The 19,394-nt window shown below is 59.8% G+C and overlaps 1 protein-coding gene across 1 annotated transcript in view; it reads right to left on the bottom strand.

Annotated features, from left to right (window-relative positions):
• The window catches only part of ADAMTS7 (ADAM metallopeptidase with thrombospondin type 1 motif 7), a 32,659-nt gene that overhangs the window by 11,019 nt on the left and 2,246 nt on the right, over window positions 1-19,394 (bottom strand). Inside the window, exons 5-19 of the mRNA XM_058811103.1 lie at window positions 17,211-17,416; window positions 16,655-16,738; window positions 15,953-16,077; window positions 14,811-14,960; window positions 14,055-14,198; window positions 9,912-10,056; window positions 9,448-9,540; window positions 8,777-8,922; window positions 7,003-7,172; window positions 6,707-6,840; window positions 6,156-6,276; window positions 5,633-5,877; window positions 3,796-3,937; window positions 1,512-1,638; window positions 942-1,155 (exon numbers count right to left, since the gene is read on the bottom strand). Of these exons, the coding sequence (XP_058667086.1) occupies window positions 942-1,155; window positions 1,512-1,638; window positions 3,796-3,937; window positions 5,633-5,877; window positions 6,156-6,276; window positions 6,707-6,840; window positions 7,003-7,172; window positions 8,777-8,922; window positions 9,448-9,540; window positions 9,912-10,056; window positions 14,055-14,198; window positions 14,811-14,960; window positions 15,953-16,077; window positions 16,655-16,738; window positions 17,211-17,416 (2,246 nt within the window). The remainder of the gene's footprint in view (window positions 1-941; window positions 1,156-1,511; window positions 1,639-3,795; window positions 3,938-5,632; window positions 5,878-6,155; window positions 6,277-6,706; window positions 6,841-7,002; window positions 7,173-8,776; window positions 8,923-9,447; window positions 9,541-9,911; window positions 10,057-14,054; window positions 14,199-14,810; window positions 14,961-15,952; window positions 16,078-16,654; window positions 16,739-17,210; window positions 17,417-19,394) is intronic.

Below are 19,394 nucleotides of genomic sequence, written 5' to 3'. Positions count from 1 at the left end.
AAAAATTACAGAACCTCAAAATCCCAAACACATTTTCTCCAGGGCTCACAGATCCACTGGTGCCAACACCAGAGAGGCCAGCAGTGAGGGCTGGGGCTGCCCTGCCCAGCTCTGACCCACCTACAAGCCATAATTTTCCCTTTAAATCATTGCATCCATCTTTCTCAGCCCTTAATTGTGGCTTTTGTGGGCCCCTAGAAAAATATTTCCAACTCGCTCTCATCTAGCCTTCAAATCCTCTGCTCACATTTGATTCCATTTGTTCCTTAGCAACAAGCTCTGTTCCCAGGCTCTCCCCTTTCTCTCCTGATATTTGTCTTCACTCTGAACACTTTTGGAACGGCTGTTTAAATTAGGAGTTATCATTTTCTGCTTGAAACCCTCAGCCTGTGGCTAAGCTGATTCACAAAAACACAAAAATAAATCAAGGCTACAGAGAATGTCACCATTAATCACCCCATGGAATCATTTGGCTTGGAAGGGACCTTGAAGATCATCCAGTTCCACCTCCTGCCCTGGGCAGGGACACCTTCCAGTACACCAGGCCATGTCCAGCTGAAAACCTCATTTCTGCCCTCCTTGTGCCAAGCACAGAGCGTGGCACTCACCCTGTGTGAGTGAGGGGGCTGCAAAGCCCAGGGCTGGGGCAGAGATAAACTGCCCAATGCCCCCTCCTCATCCTGAGACTTCCATGAGCAATGAAATTCCTTCCATCCGTGGGAGCTGGGGCGCAGTTAAACTGCCCAATGCCCCTATCCCACCCTGAGAGCTCCCCAGGCAATGGAATTCCCATCCAGGGGAGCCCACAGGGACACAGCCATGGGTTTCTGTGAGCAGGAGCACACCCATCGCTCCGGGGCAGGCTGAGGTGTCCAGGGACCCCCGTCCCCAGCTCCCACCCCTTTGTAAGACACTGGCACATCCCCAGCGTCCCCTCTCACCTCAGACCAGTTGCCCACAGCCCACGGGGAGGGACAGGGGACCTCTGGGTGGCAGGGCATGGTGGCATCCGGCTTGGTGAGGTGCTGGCAGTCTGCTGGCTGCAGGGCCCTCTGCTCGTCCAGCCCCACGCTCTGGATGCACAGCACCGTCCTCTTCATCAGCCCTGCCCGGCCACACGTGGCTGAGCACTGCTGCCACTCACCCACCCACCACCTGCACAGGGGGGAAAAGGGGAAAAAGGGAGAAAAGGGAAGAGAAAGATCTCAGCCAGAGCAAGCAGCCATGCTCCAGGATCCATCCCATTGCCCTTCACGTGAGGCCGTGGGGAAAGGAGGATCCCAAATGTGTCAGCCCGAGGTCTGGGAGCTTGGACACAGGGTCAGGGATGGGACAGTCCCCGAGCTGTGCCAGGGTTATGTGCACAGAGGCAGAGAGGAGCATCCTGCCAGCACGGGACCGTCTGTGAGGCTCAGCCTGAGGACAGGCAATGCCCGCGGCGGTCAGACAACCCCAGGGATGCTGTCACGGACCAGCCCAGGGCGAGGGAGGGGGGACAGGGCGGGTGGCACCTGGCTGGGCAGGGCTCCTCGCTGCAGGTGCGCTGCTGGTCGTCGGGGCGCGTCAGGGCATCGCAGAACCGCTCCTCCACCAGCCCCGCCAGCCTTTCCACGCAGTGCACCACCTGCCGCTGCACCCCTGCGGGAACACGGGCACTGAGGGCACCCCCGGGGCGCTGAGGGCACACCTGGGGCACTGAGGGCACCCCCGGGGCACTGAGGGCACACCTGGGGCACTGAGGGCACCCCCGGGGTGCTGAGAGCACACCTGGGGCGCTGAGGGCACCCCCGGGGCACTGAGAGCACACCTGGGGCGCTGAGAGCACACCTGGGGCACTGAGGGCACACCTGAGGCACTGAGAGCACAGCCGGGGCACTGAGAGCACACCCAGGGCTCTGAGAGCACCCCTGGGGCACTGAGAGCACACCCAGGGCACTGAGAGCATACCCAGGGCACTGAGGGCACCCCCGGGGCGCTGAGAGCACACCCAGGGCACTGAGAGCACACCCAGGGCACTGAGGGCACACCCGGGGCACTGAGGGCACACCCGAGGCACTGAGAGCACATCCAGGGCACTGAGAGCACACCTGGGGCACTGAGGGCACCCCCGGGGCACTGAGGGCACACCCGGGGCACTGAGGGCACACCCGAGGCACTGAGAGCACACCCAGGGCTCTGAGAGCACACCTGGGGCACTGAGGGCACCCCCGGGGCACTGAGGGCACACCCGAGGCACTGAGAGCACACCCAGGGCACTGAGAGCACACCCAGGGCTCTGAGAGCACACCTGGGGCACTGAGAGCACACCTGGGGCACTGAGGGCACCCCCGGGGCACTGAGAGCACACCCGGGGCACTGAGGGCACCCCCGGGGCACTGAGAGCACACCCAGGGCACTGAGAGCACACCCAGGGCACTGAGAGCACACCTGGGGCACTGAGGGCACCCCCGGGGCACTGAGAGCACACCCGGGGCACTGAGGGCACCCCCGGGGCACTGAGAGCACACCCAGGGCACTGAGAGCACACCCAGGGCTCTGAGGGCACCCCCGGGGCACCGGCACCACACAGGCACCAGCACCACTTTGGAAACCGAACCCAGCAGGGCACAGGAGGGGTCACTCGGTGAGCCAGGACAGTGGGAAGGAAATGAAAGCACCACTTGAAGGTGCAGGTCCATCGGTGCTGAGGCTGAGGTGCCCTCATAGAGCCCCCGGCACCGGGGCAGGACGGCAGCTGGAGCCGTGCAGCCACGGAGCTGCACCAGGCTGGCACCGCTGCCCTCGTCTCACCCGGGCACCGTGTGCCCTGCGAGCTCCGGGGCTGCCAAGGGGCAGCACCGGGCTCCTTCGGCGGCCCCGTCCCAGCCCAGCTCAGGGACGGACGCTGCCCAAGGCCTCGTGGCCCCAGGCCGCTCACAGGGGTTTCGCGGTGACCTCAGCACACCGCCCCGCTCGGCCCTGTCCCCGTTTCTGTAACACGTATTGACCTGGGACATGGAGAGCTGTCACCGCAGACCCAGCTGAGACTGACAGAACCCTGCTGAGGCTGCCGAGCTCTGGCTCGAGCACTCGGGAGCTTGCAGGGCCTTGGGACTCGCCAGAGGCTCGGTGCGAGCTCTCCCAAACCCCGTCTCATCTCACATCATCACTCAGTGCAGGAAGAGGGGCTCAGCCCTCCTCCTGCTGCTCACCCTCACCCGACCCCTGCCTGATTCACTCCTCTATTTCCCTTCCCTTCTGGAAGCCAAGCACTCGAATCATACGTAGAAAAGCTGGTTTCAAACAAAGCCGTGTCCCGGCACTCTGTGCTACCTAGAAAGCAAAAGTGTCCTTGAATTCCCCTTTTTTCCTGTGCCAGCTGCTCTCGAGGAAGTGCTTGCTGCTCCAGCCTCCCCTGGCAGTGCTCCAGAAATGTCCCTCTGCCCCAAAAGCTGCCCCGGGCACCCCCGGCCCCAGCCAGTGGGGCAGGAGGGGGGAAGCAAATGTGCACACACAGACACTGCAGGACCCCAGTGCTCTCTGTAAAACCCTGGATATCCTCCCCCTGGAGAGGCCCAGCCAGGCAGGAGACCAGCCCTTCCACACTCCCTGACTTCTCTACAGCTCTTTTGTCTCCATCCCGTGCAGGGTAACAGGACACCGAGCACTGATAAAGCCCTGGGGTTCCTGCTGAGCACCGCGGCACGACCTCAGCAGACGTGCCTTGCTTCTCCCCTAGCACCTGTGAAACCAGGAATGCCAAAGGCTCCCCAGGAACGCCCCACTGCTCAGAGCCGTGTCCCAGGCTGTGCTCACCTGTCCCACAGGTGGCCGTGCAGGTGGTCCAGGAGCCAAAGTGCCACAGGAACTCGGGCTGCTCGATCTCGTTCTCGCTGTCAGCCGGGCGCTGGATCGTGTACTGGTACCTCACCCCGGGGTTGGTCTCCTGGAACAGCAGCTGGGGACACAGGGGACAGAGGAGGATGAACAGCAGCTGGGGACACAGGGGACAGCAGCTGGGGACACAGGGGACAGAGGAGGATGAACAGGGGCTGGGGGACACAGGGGACAGGTATGGGGTGAACAGAGCTGGGGGACACAGGGGACAGCACCTGGGGGTGAACAGCAGCTGGGCAGGGGACAGAGACAGGGTGAACAGCAGCTGGGGGACACAGGGGATGAACAGCAGCTGGGGGACACAGGGGACCGAGAGGGGCTGAACAGAGCTGGGGGACACAGGGGACAGAGAGAAGGTAAACAGCAGCTGGGGGACACAGGGGACAGCAGCTGGGGACACAGGGGACAGGCAGGGGATGAACAGAGCTGGGGGACACAGGGGACAGCACCTGGGGGTGAACAGCAGCTGGGGGACACAGGGGACAGGCAGGGGTGAACAGAGCTGGGGGACACAGGGGACAGCACCTGGGGGTGAACAGCAGCTGGGCAGGGGACAGGCAGGGGTGAACAGCACCTGGGGGACACAGGGGACAGGCAGGGGATGAACAGAGCTGGGGACACAGGGGACAGGCAGGGGGTGGTTGGGCAGGGCAGTGGGGGGTGGCACTGCCCCAGGGGCTTCTCAGAGTGAAGGAGCTGCCCAGCAGGACCAGGAGGACGTGACCCTGTGCCCAGCACCCCAGCAGAGCTGGGTGGGATTTGGAGTAACCCGGTGTGTGGAAGGTGTCCCTGCCCACGGGTGGAATTTCCCAAGCTGCCTCCCACTGCAGAGGGGCTCCTGCTGCTCCCGTGGCTGACACAAGCCCTGCTGGAAGCGCCCGCCTCGCCAGGGCCGGGAGTTCATCCCTGTTTTTCTTAGCCTAAGCGCTCCCATTACTGCCAAAGCTTTGTTGTTCTTGGAGCTTCGGCGGGAGAGCCAGGGCGCCTTTCCAAAACCTCTCCATGAACATCGAAACGTTGTTGTCCACGGGTTTTAATTAGGCTATGAATCCCAGAAAGTGATTTGTGGGTGCTGAGCGCGCCAGCACTCCCATTAACAGCAGCCCTTGGCAGCAGCAGGCCCAGGACGCTGCTCACATCCCACCCGAGCTGCTGCTGAAGGAAAGGCAGGAGGAGATTGCGGCTGCTCGGGGTGAGCCCGTGCAAAGGAGGGATGTTCTGGGGAGTGCGTGGGGCTGAGCCACAGCTGCCAGGGCAGGGGGATCCTGGGGGTCCGTGGGATGCAGCTCCGTGGCCACCACCACCCCTGCACCACGAGGGATGCCAGCCTGGTGCCAGCTGTGCCATCGCGCGTGGGATCATTCCCACTGGTTTCTGCAGAGGAAGGCTCGGCCTCACGGTCACAAGGACAGTGCCTCCCACAGCTCTGCGTGAGCTGGCAGCTCCCTCCCTCCTGTCCAGCCCAGCCAGAAGCACCGGGGGCTCTTCCCCTGCTGGTGATAAGATTTGGGAAAGGCCTCAGGAAACGGCTCCTTCTCCTCACACTCCCTCTCCTGTGCAAATATTCTGCAGAATGCTGCAAAGGGGATGAGGCTCAGCTCCAAGTGGTGTGGGCTGGAAACATCCCCAGGCTGGCAGCGTGTGCTTGGCTGCCCCAGTGCTGGCTCCCACAGAAACTCACCCCGAGGAGGGCAGAGCATGCAGGGAGGGCTGGGAGGGACCACGGCAGGATCCATCCTACCTGGATCCATCCTACCTGGATCCACACGGGCTCCACGGTGGGCCCTGGAGAGGTGAGGTTCTCCCAGTTGCCTGTCCTCTTGTAGGTGAAGGTGGTCCCTGCCACCCTGTAGTCCCCGTTCCACTGGATGGTCCAGCCTCCATTCAGGAAATACTTCTCGGGGTCCTCGCTCCGCAGCGCCAGGAAATTCCCGGCTTCTGCCACCTCCTCAATCCGGATCTCCCGGGCTCCCACGGGGATAATGCCAATGTCCACGTAGCCTGGGAATGGAACCAAGCGTTGGGCTTGGGGGAGTCAGAGGTGTCTGAGACGATTTTTGTCCTTGGGTGGGTGCTGTGTTCCCCGGGTGCCAGCACTGTGCCGATCCTTGCACCTCTGTAAGGCACCAGTGGGCACCAAGCCCCACCTGAGTTCTCTGCTGTCTTATCCCCCAAAAATCTACCAGTTGGAATTAAACTCCCCTTCCAAAGGAGCAGCAGCAGCCCAGCTGTGCTGGAGCAGCACGGGGTGCTCTGGGGACAGCAGTGGGTGCCCTTACCCAGCCCCTCGCTGTCCTCGAAGGTCTTGTGCACGGTGTGGCAGGTGGAGCCGTCCCCGTGGCACACCCCGCAGCGATCCTCCACGGCGTGAGAGTCAATCTCGTAGTCACAGCCCACGTTCTGCAAGGCAGCCTGTCAGCCCCACACACACCAGCCCCACACCAGCACTTCCCAGGCCGTCCCAGCACCAGCTGCACCGTCCCCAGGGGATTCACAGCACCCTGGGATGCCTTGGGGTGGGAGGGACGTTAAAGACAATGCAGTCCCAGCCCCCTGCCATGGGCAGGGACACCTTCCCTGAGACCAGGGTGCTCCAAGGTTGCTCCAGGTTGCACCCATCCTGGCCCGGGCGGCGCCCTAGCTCCTTGAGGCCAGCACAGAGGCTGACACAGCCCGTAGCACTCACCCCACGGGAACCAGGAACGCTCTCCGAGTGGGGAATGGCAAAGGAGCGAGCTCAGCACCAGAGGGAGGGGATGCTGAGTGCCCAAGGCTGGGCGCTGCCCCGGGGGTGCCCTCCAGGCCCGCGTGCCCCCAGGCGCCAGCCCACCTTGCAGATGCCGTTGATGCAGACGTCGCGGCTGGCGTCGCTGTCGTAGCAGGGCGTGCCGTCCACCACGGCGTCCCGCAGCTTCTCCGCAAAGTACTCGTGCTCGGGCCGGCAGTGCAGCTCGCAGGGGTTCACTGGGGAACAGGCACGCGCTCAGCCCCGGCGCTGCAGAGCCGAAAGCACAACCCGCCCCGCAAGCCCAGGGCAGCATAAAATACAAAACACAGCATGAGCCGCGGGGCAAGGCAGGGACGCAAACGGCAGCTCCAGGTTTGAGGTGTCTGCCCTGCACTCACTGTTGTTGGGCACCGGTGTCCACTTGTAGAGCTTGCCCTTGTAGAGCATGGGGTTGAACTGGCTGCACTGCACCTGGCGGAAGGAGGGCCTGTCCGGGGGGCAGCGCCGCACGTTGCAGATCCGGAACCGCTTGCGCTCGCCCAGGCAGTACCGGCCCCCGTACTTGGGCCTGGGGGAGGCAAACACAGTCACCAGGGCTGGCAGGGCACAGGCCTCAGAGTCACAGAGCTGTGAATGGTTTGGGTCAGCAGGGACCTCAGAGCCCGTCCCTGTTCCACCCCCTGCCGTGGGTGCTCCATCCACCTTCCACAGAGCAGGCGGCTCCAAGCCCCTCCAGCCTGGTGCCCTTCCTGCAGCTGCTCTGGAGGAGCTGCTCTCCATCCCACCCAGGGAATCCTCCTGGCTCTGCTCCTCTGCTGCCCCAGGGAATGGCAAAGCTGACAGTGGGCTTTGTAAAGCAAGAGAGACTCGAGAAGCACAGCAGTGCTTTTCCAGATGCCAGCACACCCTCACAACAACCATCTCCCACCCTGCTGCCTTGTCCTTCGGTCACACCACTGTCCACATCCCATGTCCCAGTGACCCCATGAGAATTCCTTCTCCTGGGCACACTGTGCTGAAGAGAATGAAGCTAATGATTATTTTAGGGCTGTGTTTACACACTCTGCCCTGAGGAATGGCTGTGGGAAGGGGGGATGCCCAGCACACATTTTCTCACCTCATCCCAAGGGCAAAGCTGAAGATTTACCTCCAGTGGCCAAAGCAAACAACTGCCCGGGAAATTCCCAGTGTTTGCTCTCCTGCCTGTCCACAGCTGTGTTTGAACACTCCACAAACCACCACAGCACCTCTGCCACAGCGTTTATGTCAAACACAAATCAGGTCCTGACCCAGGACCGAGATGACAGAGCACTCCCCTCAAGAGCCCAGCAGCACGTACCAAACTCACCCGAGGAAGAGGATGGGCAGAACAAGGCTGGGAGGGACAGGAGCTCACTGCAGGGGCTGCCAGAGCTCCCCATGCCATGGAAAAGCAACTCCCATGGAACATCACTAAAAGCCCCTTTCCTCCCCACCCCAGGCTGCTCTGACACCAGGGCAAGCTGGGGGTTTTGGCTGAATCTGTGCAGCAGGGGTTTGGTGACCAAGGGGGCATGTGGGGAGCAGATGGGTCAGCCGAAATGCCAGGATGGAGATGGCAGCTCCTCCAGCAGTGCCCGGACACTTCCAGCCAGCACTGGCTGATGGAATGCAGCAGGGTGATAAACTGCAGCAGGATTTTTCAAAACAACTCTGAATCAGGCTCCAAGAATGCCTGGGTTGCTGTTCTGTCACTGAAGGACACTGTGGATATGTTTTACATCTCTGAGCGCGGAGCCTCTGCCCTTTGTTTGGGTCACAGTGCAGCACTCTGGGGCAGGGCATGGAAGCAGAACCACCCCAGCACTCCAGGCAGGGGATGGAAGCAGAACCACCCCAGCACTCTGGGGCAGGGGATGGAACCAGAACCACCACAGCACTCTGGGGCAGGGGATGGAACCAGAACCACCACAGCACTCTGGGGCAGGGGATGGAACCAGAACCACCACAGCACTCTGGGGCAGGGGATGGAACCAGAACCACCCCAGCACTCTGGGGCAGGGGATGGAAGCAGAACCACCCCAGCACTCCAGGCAGGGGATGGAAGCAGTCCCTCCCGCCCAAACCACCCCAGCGCTCTGTGAGCCTGACCGCTGTCCTGGTGTGGGCAGCGCAGGCTCGGGGCTGGCTTACGTGGGGTGGCTGCAGTGCCTCTCAGCGCTCTGCACTCCCGCCCCGCAGCTGCGCGAGCAGGAGGCCCAGGCGCTCCAGGAGCTCCAGCCGCCGTCGATGGGCTCGGGCCGGAAGCCCACGGGAACGCACTCGCCGTTGAAGCACCACTGTGGGACGGGAGGGGAGCGCGGCGTCAGGGGTGGGCAGCACTGAGCCCAGCACACAGGCTGGGCCCTGGAAATCCCTGCCTTGCTTGCACGGGAGTGCCCGGGCTCAGCTGGGCTCTGCCAGAGCCTGCAGCTCCTCAAGCTGTGGGAAACCCAGAGGTGTTGGGCCGTGTGAGGGTTTGAGGGAGAAAACAAACCCAAAGCTCCATGGAGACCCCTCGGCAAGGGGATCCACAGCCCAGTGTCAGCCCAGAGGGGCTCCCCAGCAGTGGGAGAGATCCCAGGGAGGAGCATCCGCCATGGCAGCAGAACCAGCCTTGTGCTCTCCTGCCACGGTCATTAACTGGGTTTCACCTTCCCAGGTGATTCAGGTGACCCCGAGTGAGTCACCTTCCCTGAAGGCAGTCCCTGCTGGGGCAGCGGGTGTTTGGGCAGAGCAGGGGCAGTGGGATGAGCCCAGCCCTGTGTGTGCAGGAGCAGCGCTCCCCAAGGCCATAGAAGGGTGTCCCCCCCCGCCACCATTACCTTGCTCTCCCCGCAGGCTGTGCCATCCACAGCTGCGTCCAGCTTGGAGTGACACGTGTTCCCCACCGTGCACCACAGCGTGCTGCAGACACTCTGTGGGGAGAGAGGGACAGGTTCCTGCCTGGCACAGAGCCCTCCCTTGGGTACAGATCCATCCCTCAGGCACAGATCCATCCCTCAGACACAGATCCATCCCTCCCTTGGGTACAGATCCATCCCTGGGGCACAGATCCATCCCTCAGACACAGATCCATCCCTCAGGCACAGATCCATCCCTCAGACACAGATCCATCCCTCCCTTGGGTACAGATCCATCCCTGGGGCACAGATCCATCCCCTGGGGCACAGATCAGATCCATCCCTCGGGCACAGATGCATCCCTTGGGTACAGATCACACCCATCCCTGGGGCAGGGTGGGCACAGCCCCAGCCAAGCCCCCCAGAGCCCCCCATGTCCCCCTTACGTCCATGTCGTCGCAGAAGGTGGAGTAGGGGCCGTACTGCAGGCGGCACTGGTGGCCCACGTCGTACAGGACACCCGGGGGCACCAGGGGAAAGTCCAGCAGCTCCCGGGCCGGGGGGTCATCGAGGCACAGCCCCCAGCCCCGGCTGCAAGAGAGGGCACAGCAGTGTCACCCCGTGTCCCACAGCAGTGTCACCCCGTGTCCCACAGCAGTGTCACCCAGCATCCCACAGCAGTGTCACCCACTGTCCCACAGCAGTGTCACCCCGTGTCCCACAGCAGTGTCACCCAGCATCCCACAGCAGTGTCACCCCGTGTCCCACAGCAGTGTCACCCCGTGTCCCACAGCAGTGTCACCCAGCATCCCACAGCAGTGTCACCCCGTGTCCCACAGCAGTGTTACCCCGTGTCCCACAGCAGTGTCACCCAGCATCCCACAGCAGTGTCACCCCGTGTCCCACAGCAGTGTCACCCCGTGTCCCACAGCAGTGTCACCCAGCATCCCACAGCAGTGTCACCCCGTGTCCCACAGCAGTGTCACCCAGCATCCCACAGCAGTGTCACCCCGTGTCCCACAGCAGTGTCACCCAGCATCCCACAGCAGTGTCACCCACTGTCCCACAGCAGTGTCACCCACTGTCCCACAGCAGTGTCACCCAGCATCCCACAGCAGTGTCACCCACTGTCCCACAGCAGTGTCACCCAGCATTCCACAGCAGTGTCCCCCCATGTCCCACAGCAGTGTCACCCAGCATCCCACAGCAGTGTCACCCACTGTCCCACAGCAGTGTCACCCTGTGTCCCACAGTAGTGTCACCCTGTGTCCCACAGTAGTGTCACCCCGTGTCCCACAGCAGTGTCACCCACTGTCCCACAGCAGTGTCACCCACTGTCCCACAGCAGTGTCACCCCGTGTCCCACAGCAGTGTCACCCCGTGTCCCACACTGCTGGCACGGGATGGAACAGCTGCTGGTCAATGTCCCGGATGAGCAACCAGCATTTCCCAGTGACACAGCCCCGGCTCTGCAGTCCCTGGGGCTGCCCCGGTGTGGGTGGGCACCTCTGGGCACCTCATTGGGATGGGAGCCCCCAGAGTGATCCCCCCATATCCCCCCAGAGCGGCAGGACATGGGGAAGGTGAAGGGACAAAGACAGAAGGGGCAACAGCCATAAATGTCCCAGTGACATTTATGTCAACAGCCAGAAGTGTCCCTGCAGACGCTGCTAACAGGAATAAAGGAGATGAATAAAGGAGATGAATAAAGGACATGAATAAAGGAGATGATGAGCAGCTGGACATGCCCATACCCTGCTCAGACCAGGCTGGACAGCACAGCTCTGGGGCAGAGGTGCCTGCCCTGCTCCAGCTGCTGCTGACACCTCCCAAACACGCCGGGATTGTCCCGCTCAGCCCACGGTGTTATTTGGTGTTATTTCAACAAACTCGTTTCCAGCAAGGCCGGGGCTCTGGCAAGGCTGCGGTGGGATCGGGTTACTCGGGTTGTTGGGAATTCACGTGCAGTGAGATTCCTTTTTGAGCCAAAGCAGCAGCATGGAAACAGGGCTGGGAGCAGGGGAGCTGCTGCAATGGGGCGCTGGCAGTGCCACGGGTGATGCCCAGCAGAACCAGCACCCTCCTCCCTTTCCCATCCCACCACCGAGTTCCACACGGGACCCCTGCAAACAGCTCCCTGGGCTCGAGACTCCCCTGCATGTCCTCACTGAAATACACCTATCTTTCCCTATGGAAAGGGGTTGTTTTCAGCACCCCAGGGACTCAAAAATCTCCATTTCCAAACTCCCAAGAGCAGGAGCATCCTGCTGCTGCCAGCCCAGTGGGAAGGGCAGGATCCCATCCCTGTGGGTGATGTGGGGCTGAGCTGGGAAGGATGGGGCGTGGATTGGGCAGCCTGTGCCAGGCACACACTGCAGGGCACCTCCCCACGTAGTTCCATAGAATCTCAAAATCCTGCCATGGTTGGGTTGGAAGGAGCCTTAAAGCCCATCCCATTCTGTACACTTGGGGTGTTTTCTCCAAAAACAGAAGGTGTCCTTACTGGAAAAAGTCCAGGCTCAAGCACTCCATCCTGGATGAGCCCCAGGTGTGACACTTGTGCTGCTCTGGACTCCACCCCGTGCCTGTTGGGGTTCCCCAGGTCCCCCCTGCACTGTCCCCAGCCTCCTCCTGTTCCTCTGACCAGCTTGGGGCACCCCCTGCCCTGCCCCAGCTCACAGAGGGGTCTCTGTCCAGTCTGGGGTCTCTGGGATCTGCCTCAGCTTTCAGCTTTTCCAGAATCTATTGCTTTGTTAAATATTTTACAGTCATTCTCCTTTTCTGTTCAATTGGCCAAAACACATCTCCAAGCAGGGAAAAACTGGCCTGAGTTTCCCTCTGGCTTCCAGGGCTGTGCAGTAAATCCCAGTCCACAGGGAAAGATTCAGGGGCCTGCACTGCTCTGCCTGTCCCAGCCCGCTCCTTAACGAGCTGGAGGATGGAGTGGATGGAGCAATGATTAAATCCCCATCTGTGAGCAGCCTGACAGGATCTGCAGATACATCTGAGAGCAGGATTAAAATTCCAAAAGCTCCCAGAGAACTGGAGGAAGGGTCCAAAGAAGCCAGGACAGAATTCAACAAAAACAAAGGCAAAGCCTGGAGCTCGGGAAGAATCAGCAGCAGAGCCACGGGGCTGCAGGGGCTGGCAGAGGGTGGCAAGGGCAGGGCAAGGGCAGCAGGCCCTGGCAAGAGGAGGATGATGGAAGAAGAGCTCCAGCACTGAGGAAAGAGGCTGAAAATCAGGTTGTCTGATTAGAACAAGGATTGAAGGATCCCTCCAGCACTGAGCATCAGCAGCCACGCTGTGCCAGCACCCTACAGCGGCCTGAGAGAGGGGACACCTTCCTTGGGGACAGCTGCCACAGCAGGGACAGCACCCTCCCAGTGCCCCCGGATGCTCAGGCAGGCCCTGAGTGAAGCCCCAGCTGCAGCAGCACTGACTGCAGTGCTGGGGCCCTGCTGCTGCCAGAATCACTTTCAGACGCTCCGGCATTCGGCGGTGCTTGTGAAATAACAATGATCTTGTGTAAAATAATAATCATCACCATGCAAGAGCGTGGTTTTCCCGAACATGAGGTCTGTTCCAAGCACACCCAGCAACCCCAGGTCAGCAGGGTCGGGTTTCCTGGCTCCCTCCCTGCCGTCCTCCTGCCAGCATCCCGTTACAACACTCCTGTCTGTGCCCGGGTGTCACGGCCAGTGACAGACAGCCCAAGGAAGAGCTGCTCCTTTTGGGGAGCAGAGACACCAAACCCCAGCAGAGGAGCCTCCAGCTGCTCTGCCTCCCCATCAGCAGCAGCCCGGGGTCAGCACAGGCAGGAAATTCCTCCTGCCCAAGTGAAGGTTACAAGCAGAGGGCCAAGAGCGCTGAGGAAGCGGGAGAGCTCCATTCCTCTGAAAGCCATAAATCAGCACTAATTCCCTGCACGGGGCCAGCCCACACGGCCCCGGCTGGGATCTGGGAGCGGAGCCTGGCCCCAGCAGCCTCCCTGGCCCAGCTCTCCCCTCGCCGCTCCTCAAACCTTCCTGCAGCACGGGGGAAATGTTCCTCCAGTGCAAACCACTGGCTGACAAACCAAACTCGGGCTGGGCTCCTTGGAACTTCCTAACAACAGGCTGGAAAATCAGCCACGGGTGCTAAAAATAAACAAAGGCAGGGAAGAATTTGGCTGGATCTGGTTTGCCCATGACAGGCAGAGAGAATGGAAGAGACTCTGCAGAACCTGCAGGGAGCACTGAGGGAAAACACTCTGGTTTTATCTGTGCAGGCACAGCCCCTGTGCCCCCACAAAAGCCCCTGAGCCCCCTTCACGGCACAGAGTGAGGCAACCCAGGGAGGATCCATGGAATTGTGGAATGGTTTGGTGGGAAGGGACCTCAAAGCCCATCTTATCCCACCCCTGCCATGGGCAGGAACACCTCCCACTACCCCAGGCCTTGGACACTCCCAGGGATGGGGCAGCCACAGCTGCTCTGGGCAAAGACCCCCAGCTCTCTTAGAGAGATATCTCAGAGATAAGAGCACCCCCGTGCCTGGGCCCCGACCCCCAGCCCCATGAGTGAGGAGGAAGAGGAGGAAGCACTCACTCGAGGAAGCGTGTGATGTACTCGCGGCTGCAGCGGGACCAGGTGAGTGGGGACGTGTCATACAGGAGCTGTGGAGACATGATGAAAGGTCTTTTCCCAACTGGCTCACAGTCATTGCTGCTTCCATCATGCTGAATCCCAAAACTGTGTAAGACACAGCCCACGGAGGGGAGGTGAGCCACGAGCACCACAGCCGCCGCCGCTCCCGGCCCCGGAGCAGGGACTGCCCTGGGGATGTGCACTGACAGCCCTGAGCTCTGTCCCTGCTCTCACTGCAGCTTCCCCACTGAAACTCAGGGATATTCAACAAGATCTCGCTGGTGGGTGCTTTCCCACATGCAGATGTCTACTGGGAATGTCTACGTCTTCAGTTAGAGGTCTATGTCTAACTGAAACTGCAATGTTCAAGTGATCTTGTCAAATTTAACTGAAACTGGGGCAAGCGAAATTCTGTCACTGGTATTACAGACAGATCCTACTTTAAAACTCCTCACTGGGCAACCCCTGCTCCAGAACCTTCCCACACCACCCCAGGACAATACACAGGTGCAATTTCTCCAGGTTGCCTTGGACTGTGTGTTCTCATTAAACGTGGGACAACCCAAAACTTAACTCTGGAATGAAACCCTCAGGGAGCAAGGGAGTGTTTGCACCCGTGAGGAACCACCTGGGAACCATCTCCCAACTTCCCCCGTGCCCCCTCCAGCCCCAGGGTGCACACAGAGAACAGGAGGAGGAGGAGGAGGAGGGTGGTACCTGTGTCCCAGCTCGTGGGCCACGGTGAAGGCCAGCGGCAGCCCCGTGTCCTCGTTGATGTTGCAGCTCCGGTGGGGCTGGCACATCCCGGCCACGTGGGACAGCCCCAGGGTCTCACAGGGCCTGTTCATGGCAGCACAGATGTCCTTCCTTGGCCGAGGGGACACACAGACAGACAGACAGACAGACACAGAGCAGAGAGGGCGTTGGAATGCGGCAGGACCCGGCACACGGACAGCGGCCAAACAGGAGTGAGAGCAGGACATCCAGCTTCCTTCCACAGGGGAAACATTTGTGACCTTTCCTTCCCCCTTTCCTCTCCCAGTATCCCCAGCTCACCATTAAGCCTGATTAATGGGAGCTGCTGGCCAGCCTGGCTGCATTTATTCCCTTGTATAAATAAAGCTGATGCTGGGGATAATCAAACAATGCTTTGGGGAAGCACATCCCAGAGGTGCCGTGGTTTTCCAGGGCAGCTCCAGCCACCCAGGAAGAACAGCCCCACTGAAGTACAAGGCCTGAAGTGCCTCATTTCTGCTACAAAGCAACCTCCCAGGGAAGACAGAGCTGCTGTGGGTTGTGAATCATCACCCAAAGCACCACAGCAGCCAGCTCAGGCAGCCTGAAAGCCTCAAAGCAGGCTCTGACTGCAAGGTACACAAACTTGGGCAGAGGCAGGAACTCCTGCCAGCTCCGTGGGAGGCCAGGGGCTTCCCAGGGGCTCCTCTGCCAAGCCCAGCCTCTGAGGGAAAAGGAGAGTTAATGCCATGTACAGCTCCTGGATCCAGCCCTTCTGGGGCTTGGCAACGGGGCCACGGTGAAAACCTGGTTTGGAAACCTCAGCTGGGAGCTGTGGCCAGGTTTAAACCTGAGATCTGGACCAGTCCATGGAATCACAGACTCATGGAATGCTTTGGGTTGGAAGGGATCCTAAAGACCATCTAAATGCAACCCTGTGCCATGGGCAGGGCCACCTTCCACAGCAGCTCCAGCCGCCGGGAAATGTCCCCAGATTTCACATCACATACAGGCGCCCAGGCAGGGAGAGTGAGACTCCAAGAGCTGCCAGGAGATGTTCCCTGGCTGTCCCACCTGCAGCCAGGTGAGTTTTTGGCTCCCCCAGCCCTGTGTGGGCCCCACACCTGGTGAGCAGCACGGCCACGTCGTGGTGCAGGGGGTGTGAGTCTCCCTTCACGTTGATGCTCTTCTGCCACTTGCAGAAGCTTTTCAAGGTGTTGTCTGCGTGGTGGGAGATCTTCAGGTCCTCCTGCCAACAAAAAGGGAGATCTGCTGGAGCTGTTTGGGTTTTGGGATGGGGAGGGGAGGGGTCCAAGCCCAGGCACATCAGAGGGGGATTGGGAGTGACTGCCATCCAGATGGAATTGCTCCATGTTTATAGCTTGTAGGCTGGGTGGGAAGACAGCCCTTTTCCTGCTTTTTTTTCATCTCTGATTCAACCAAAACATTAAATCATCCAGTAACAGGGGTTAAGAACCACAGCAGGAAAACCCCGAGTGCTGGCTGACAGAGAAGGACATGGCTGTGGAGACCCTGAGTGGCCTCAGACCCCCCGAGCCACCACAGCAGCTTGGACACGGCCACCAGTGGCCCAGAGCCCTCTGGCAGCACAGTGACACTGTGTGTGACACCATAAACCAGCCCAAACCAGAGTGTGCAGCTCCTCTGCCCACCCCACACCATCCCTGGCTCCACCTGCCACGAGGACAAGGCAAAGGTGGGCACCTGGATTTCTCCCACACACACAAACCGAGCCAGGCCAGGGGGACAGCCCAGGAGGGAGGCAAACCCTGGGGGTCTCCAGCCCAGCCCGGTTTGGGGCTCACCTCCTCGTGCTCCAGCAGGATCAGCCGCACTATGGCGATGTTGATGGGGTTCCCGATGCTGGCGTGGTGGAACAGCCCTGCCACCTGCAGAGGGACACCAGGGGACACGGCTGGGGACACAGAGCAGCCAGCACGCTGCCCCTGCCACCTCCAGCCCGGCAGCTCCTGCGGGGGAAGCTGCTGAGGCTGCTGACAGGAATTTCTATCTCAGGAATTCCCCACATGGGAGGCAAGAGCAGACACGGGGCTGGAGCTGCCATGAAATCCATTTACGCTCCATGGGATCTGAGCAGGCACTGGAACCCAGCCAGAAACACCCGGGGGACCCCTCTGCTCTCACTCCCATTGCATGTGTTTAACATCCCAAAGGATTCGGTGCTCTCTGGGTCCTTCAGCACCCCCAGAAACCCAGGGATGTTACCTGAGCTCCTCTGCCCCATCCCACCCTTTCCTGGCATAGACCAAAGCTTTCCTCCGAATGCCAAGAGGTGCCACCCGGGCAGCAGCAGAGGGACAGACTGAGCCACCTCCTCCTCTGCTTGTGTCACGCACTCACCATGTTCATGACGGTCAGCACGTACTTCTCGATGTTGGCACTGCCGTGGAACTCCACCATCTTGGTGTCTGCCACCACCAGCGTCTCCACCCACTTCTCCCTGCTGATGGAGCGCTGCTTGATCCTCCTCCTCCTCCTCCTCCTGTGCTGCTTCTGCTCCCACCGCTCCCTGCGCCTCTCAGACCGCTCCAGGCTCTCCTGAGACTCTGAGCGATTGAAGGGGAAAAAATGGGTTTTTTTCCTTGATCAAGTGCCTGCAACTTTAATATCTTCCTTTTTAATTCAAAGGAGTCACCTTTGATGTGGAGAAGGCTCCACACTTAGAGCCATAACTCAATAACTCCTGTGCATTTTGCTGCGCTCTGTTCCAAAGGACTCTGAGCTTAGCCTGCTGCACATGAGCAGGACACAAAAACCAAAATAAACAGAGCATTTGAAGGAATTTCTTTGACCAGAACAAGATTTGCAATATTCCTCAAGGAACAGGGAGCCTCCCAAAGCAGAGTGAACCATAACTCAATAACTCCTGTGCATTTTCCTGCGCTCTGTTCCAAAGGACTCTTGAGCTCAGCCTGCTGCACATGAGCAGGACACAAAAAAAACCAAAAAAAACCCAAAACCAGAGCATTTGAATTTGAAGGAATTTCTTTGACCAGAACAAGATTTGCAATATTCCACAAGGAACAGGGAGCCTCCCAAAGCAGAGTCAGGGTTTATAATGACACAGGAATTTACAGAAAACACTGCAGAGATGCTTGAGAAACAACCTGAGAAAAGGGAGAGGAGAGGAGAGGAGAGGAGAGGAGAGGAGAGGAGAGGAGAGGAGAGGAGAGGAGAGGAGAGGAGAGGAGAGGAGAGGAGAGGAGAGGAGAGGAGAGGAGAGGAGAGGAGAGGAGAGGAGAGGAGAGGAGAGGAGAGGAGAGGAGAGGAGAGGAGAGGAGAGGAGAGGAGAGGAGCTCTGCTCCTTCCCAAGGGGGAGCAAGGGGAACGTTGGCTGGGAGTGCGGAGGCGGGCAGAGCTCGGCTCCTCACGCACACCAGCCACTGGGAATTGTGCAGCGGGGACTTTTCCTGTGACACGGCTCCAAGAGCAAGGTCAGGGTCAGCCCGAGCCGGGTGAAGGCTTTACAAACCTCATCCCACACAGTGGGAGTCGCTTTCGTGGCTCCCCTAACAATGGGCTCCTACACTTCCCGGGCTGCGCTGAGCAGCAGCGTGCTGTGAAAGGGCGTTTGAGCCCCAGCCTGAGAAATCCCAGCCATCTGCACCTCCTGATGAACTGCTAACGCCACTGTGACAGTTTAATCGCCTCAGCTTCCTTGGAGCTCCTTCGCATTGTGTCCTTAGTGCTGAGCTCCCAGCTGAGATGTGAGGTTGCTGCAGGGCTGGGGGCATTTCCCCTTGGGATAATCCCTGCCCAACACCACCCAGCGAGCATCAGGGCATCCTTGGGCATTTCCCTTGGCATAATCCCTGCCCAACACCACCCAGTGAGCTTCAGGGCATCCTTGGGCATTTCCCCTTGGGATAATCCCTGCCCAACACCACCCAGTGAGCTTCAGGGCATCCTTGGGCATTTCCCCTTGGGATAATCCCTGCCCAACACCACCCAGTGAGCACAGGGCAGCCCTGGGCACTGACAGGAGTTAAACAACACCAGCAGCACCTGCCTGCTGTGGGCACAGCAAAGAGCAACACAGCAGAGCTCAGTGAGAGGATGGCAGTCACTAAAATCCTACAGACTTTGGGATTCCCCTGCAGGGCATGCCCAGCACGTCCACTCCACTGGTGCTGATTACAGAGAGCCACGTGAATGACACACAGGCCATGGTACACCCAGAGAAATTAATGGTCAATAATAGACTTCAGAGTCCAGAATGGACTTGAGTCAAGAACAGACTTCAAAGCCTAGAAGAAGCCATTAAGATCATTACCACTGATTAAATAATTAATTTAGATTATCAGAGGAATGCCTGAAGATAACCCTGTTACAGAAGCAAACCCCGGTTTGTGGAAGCAGAGAGTTCCAGAAAACGTGCAGCACGTAATGCACTGCAGCTTCATCAGGGAGCAAAGTGCCCATGAGCTTGTGGGAATGCACTGAATTCCTCAGCAGTCAAAATGCTGGATTTGGGAGTTTATCCATCTGCAGCGCACAGGGAGGGACCCACAGCCCTCTGCCCAC

The sequence above is a fragment of the Ammospiza caudacuta genome, chromosome 10, assembly GCF_027887145.1.
Source record: "Ammospiza caudacuta isolate bAmmCau1 chromosome 10, bAmmCau1.pri, whole genome shotgun sequence".
Lineage (NCBI taxonomy): Eukaryota > Metazoa > Chordata > Aves > Passeriformes > Passerellidae > Ammospiza > Ammospiza caudacuta.
This window is presented reverse-complemented; position numbering and strand designations above follow the sequence as displayed.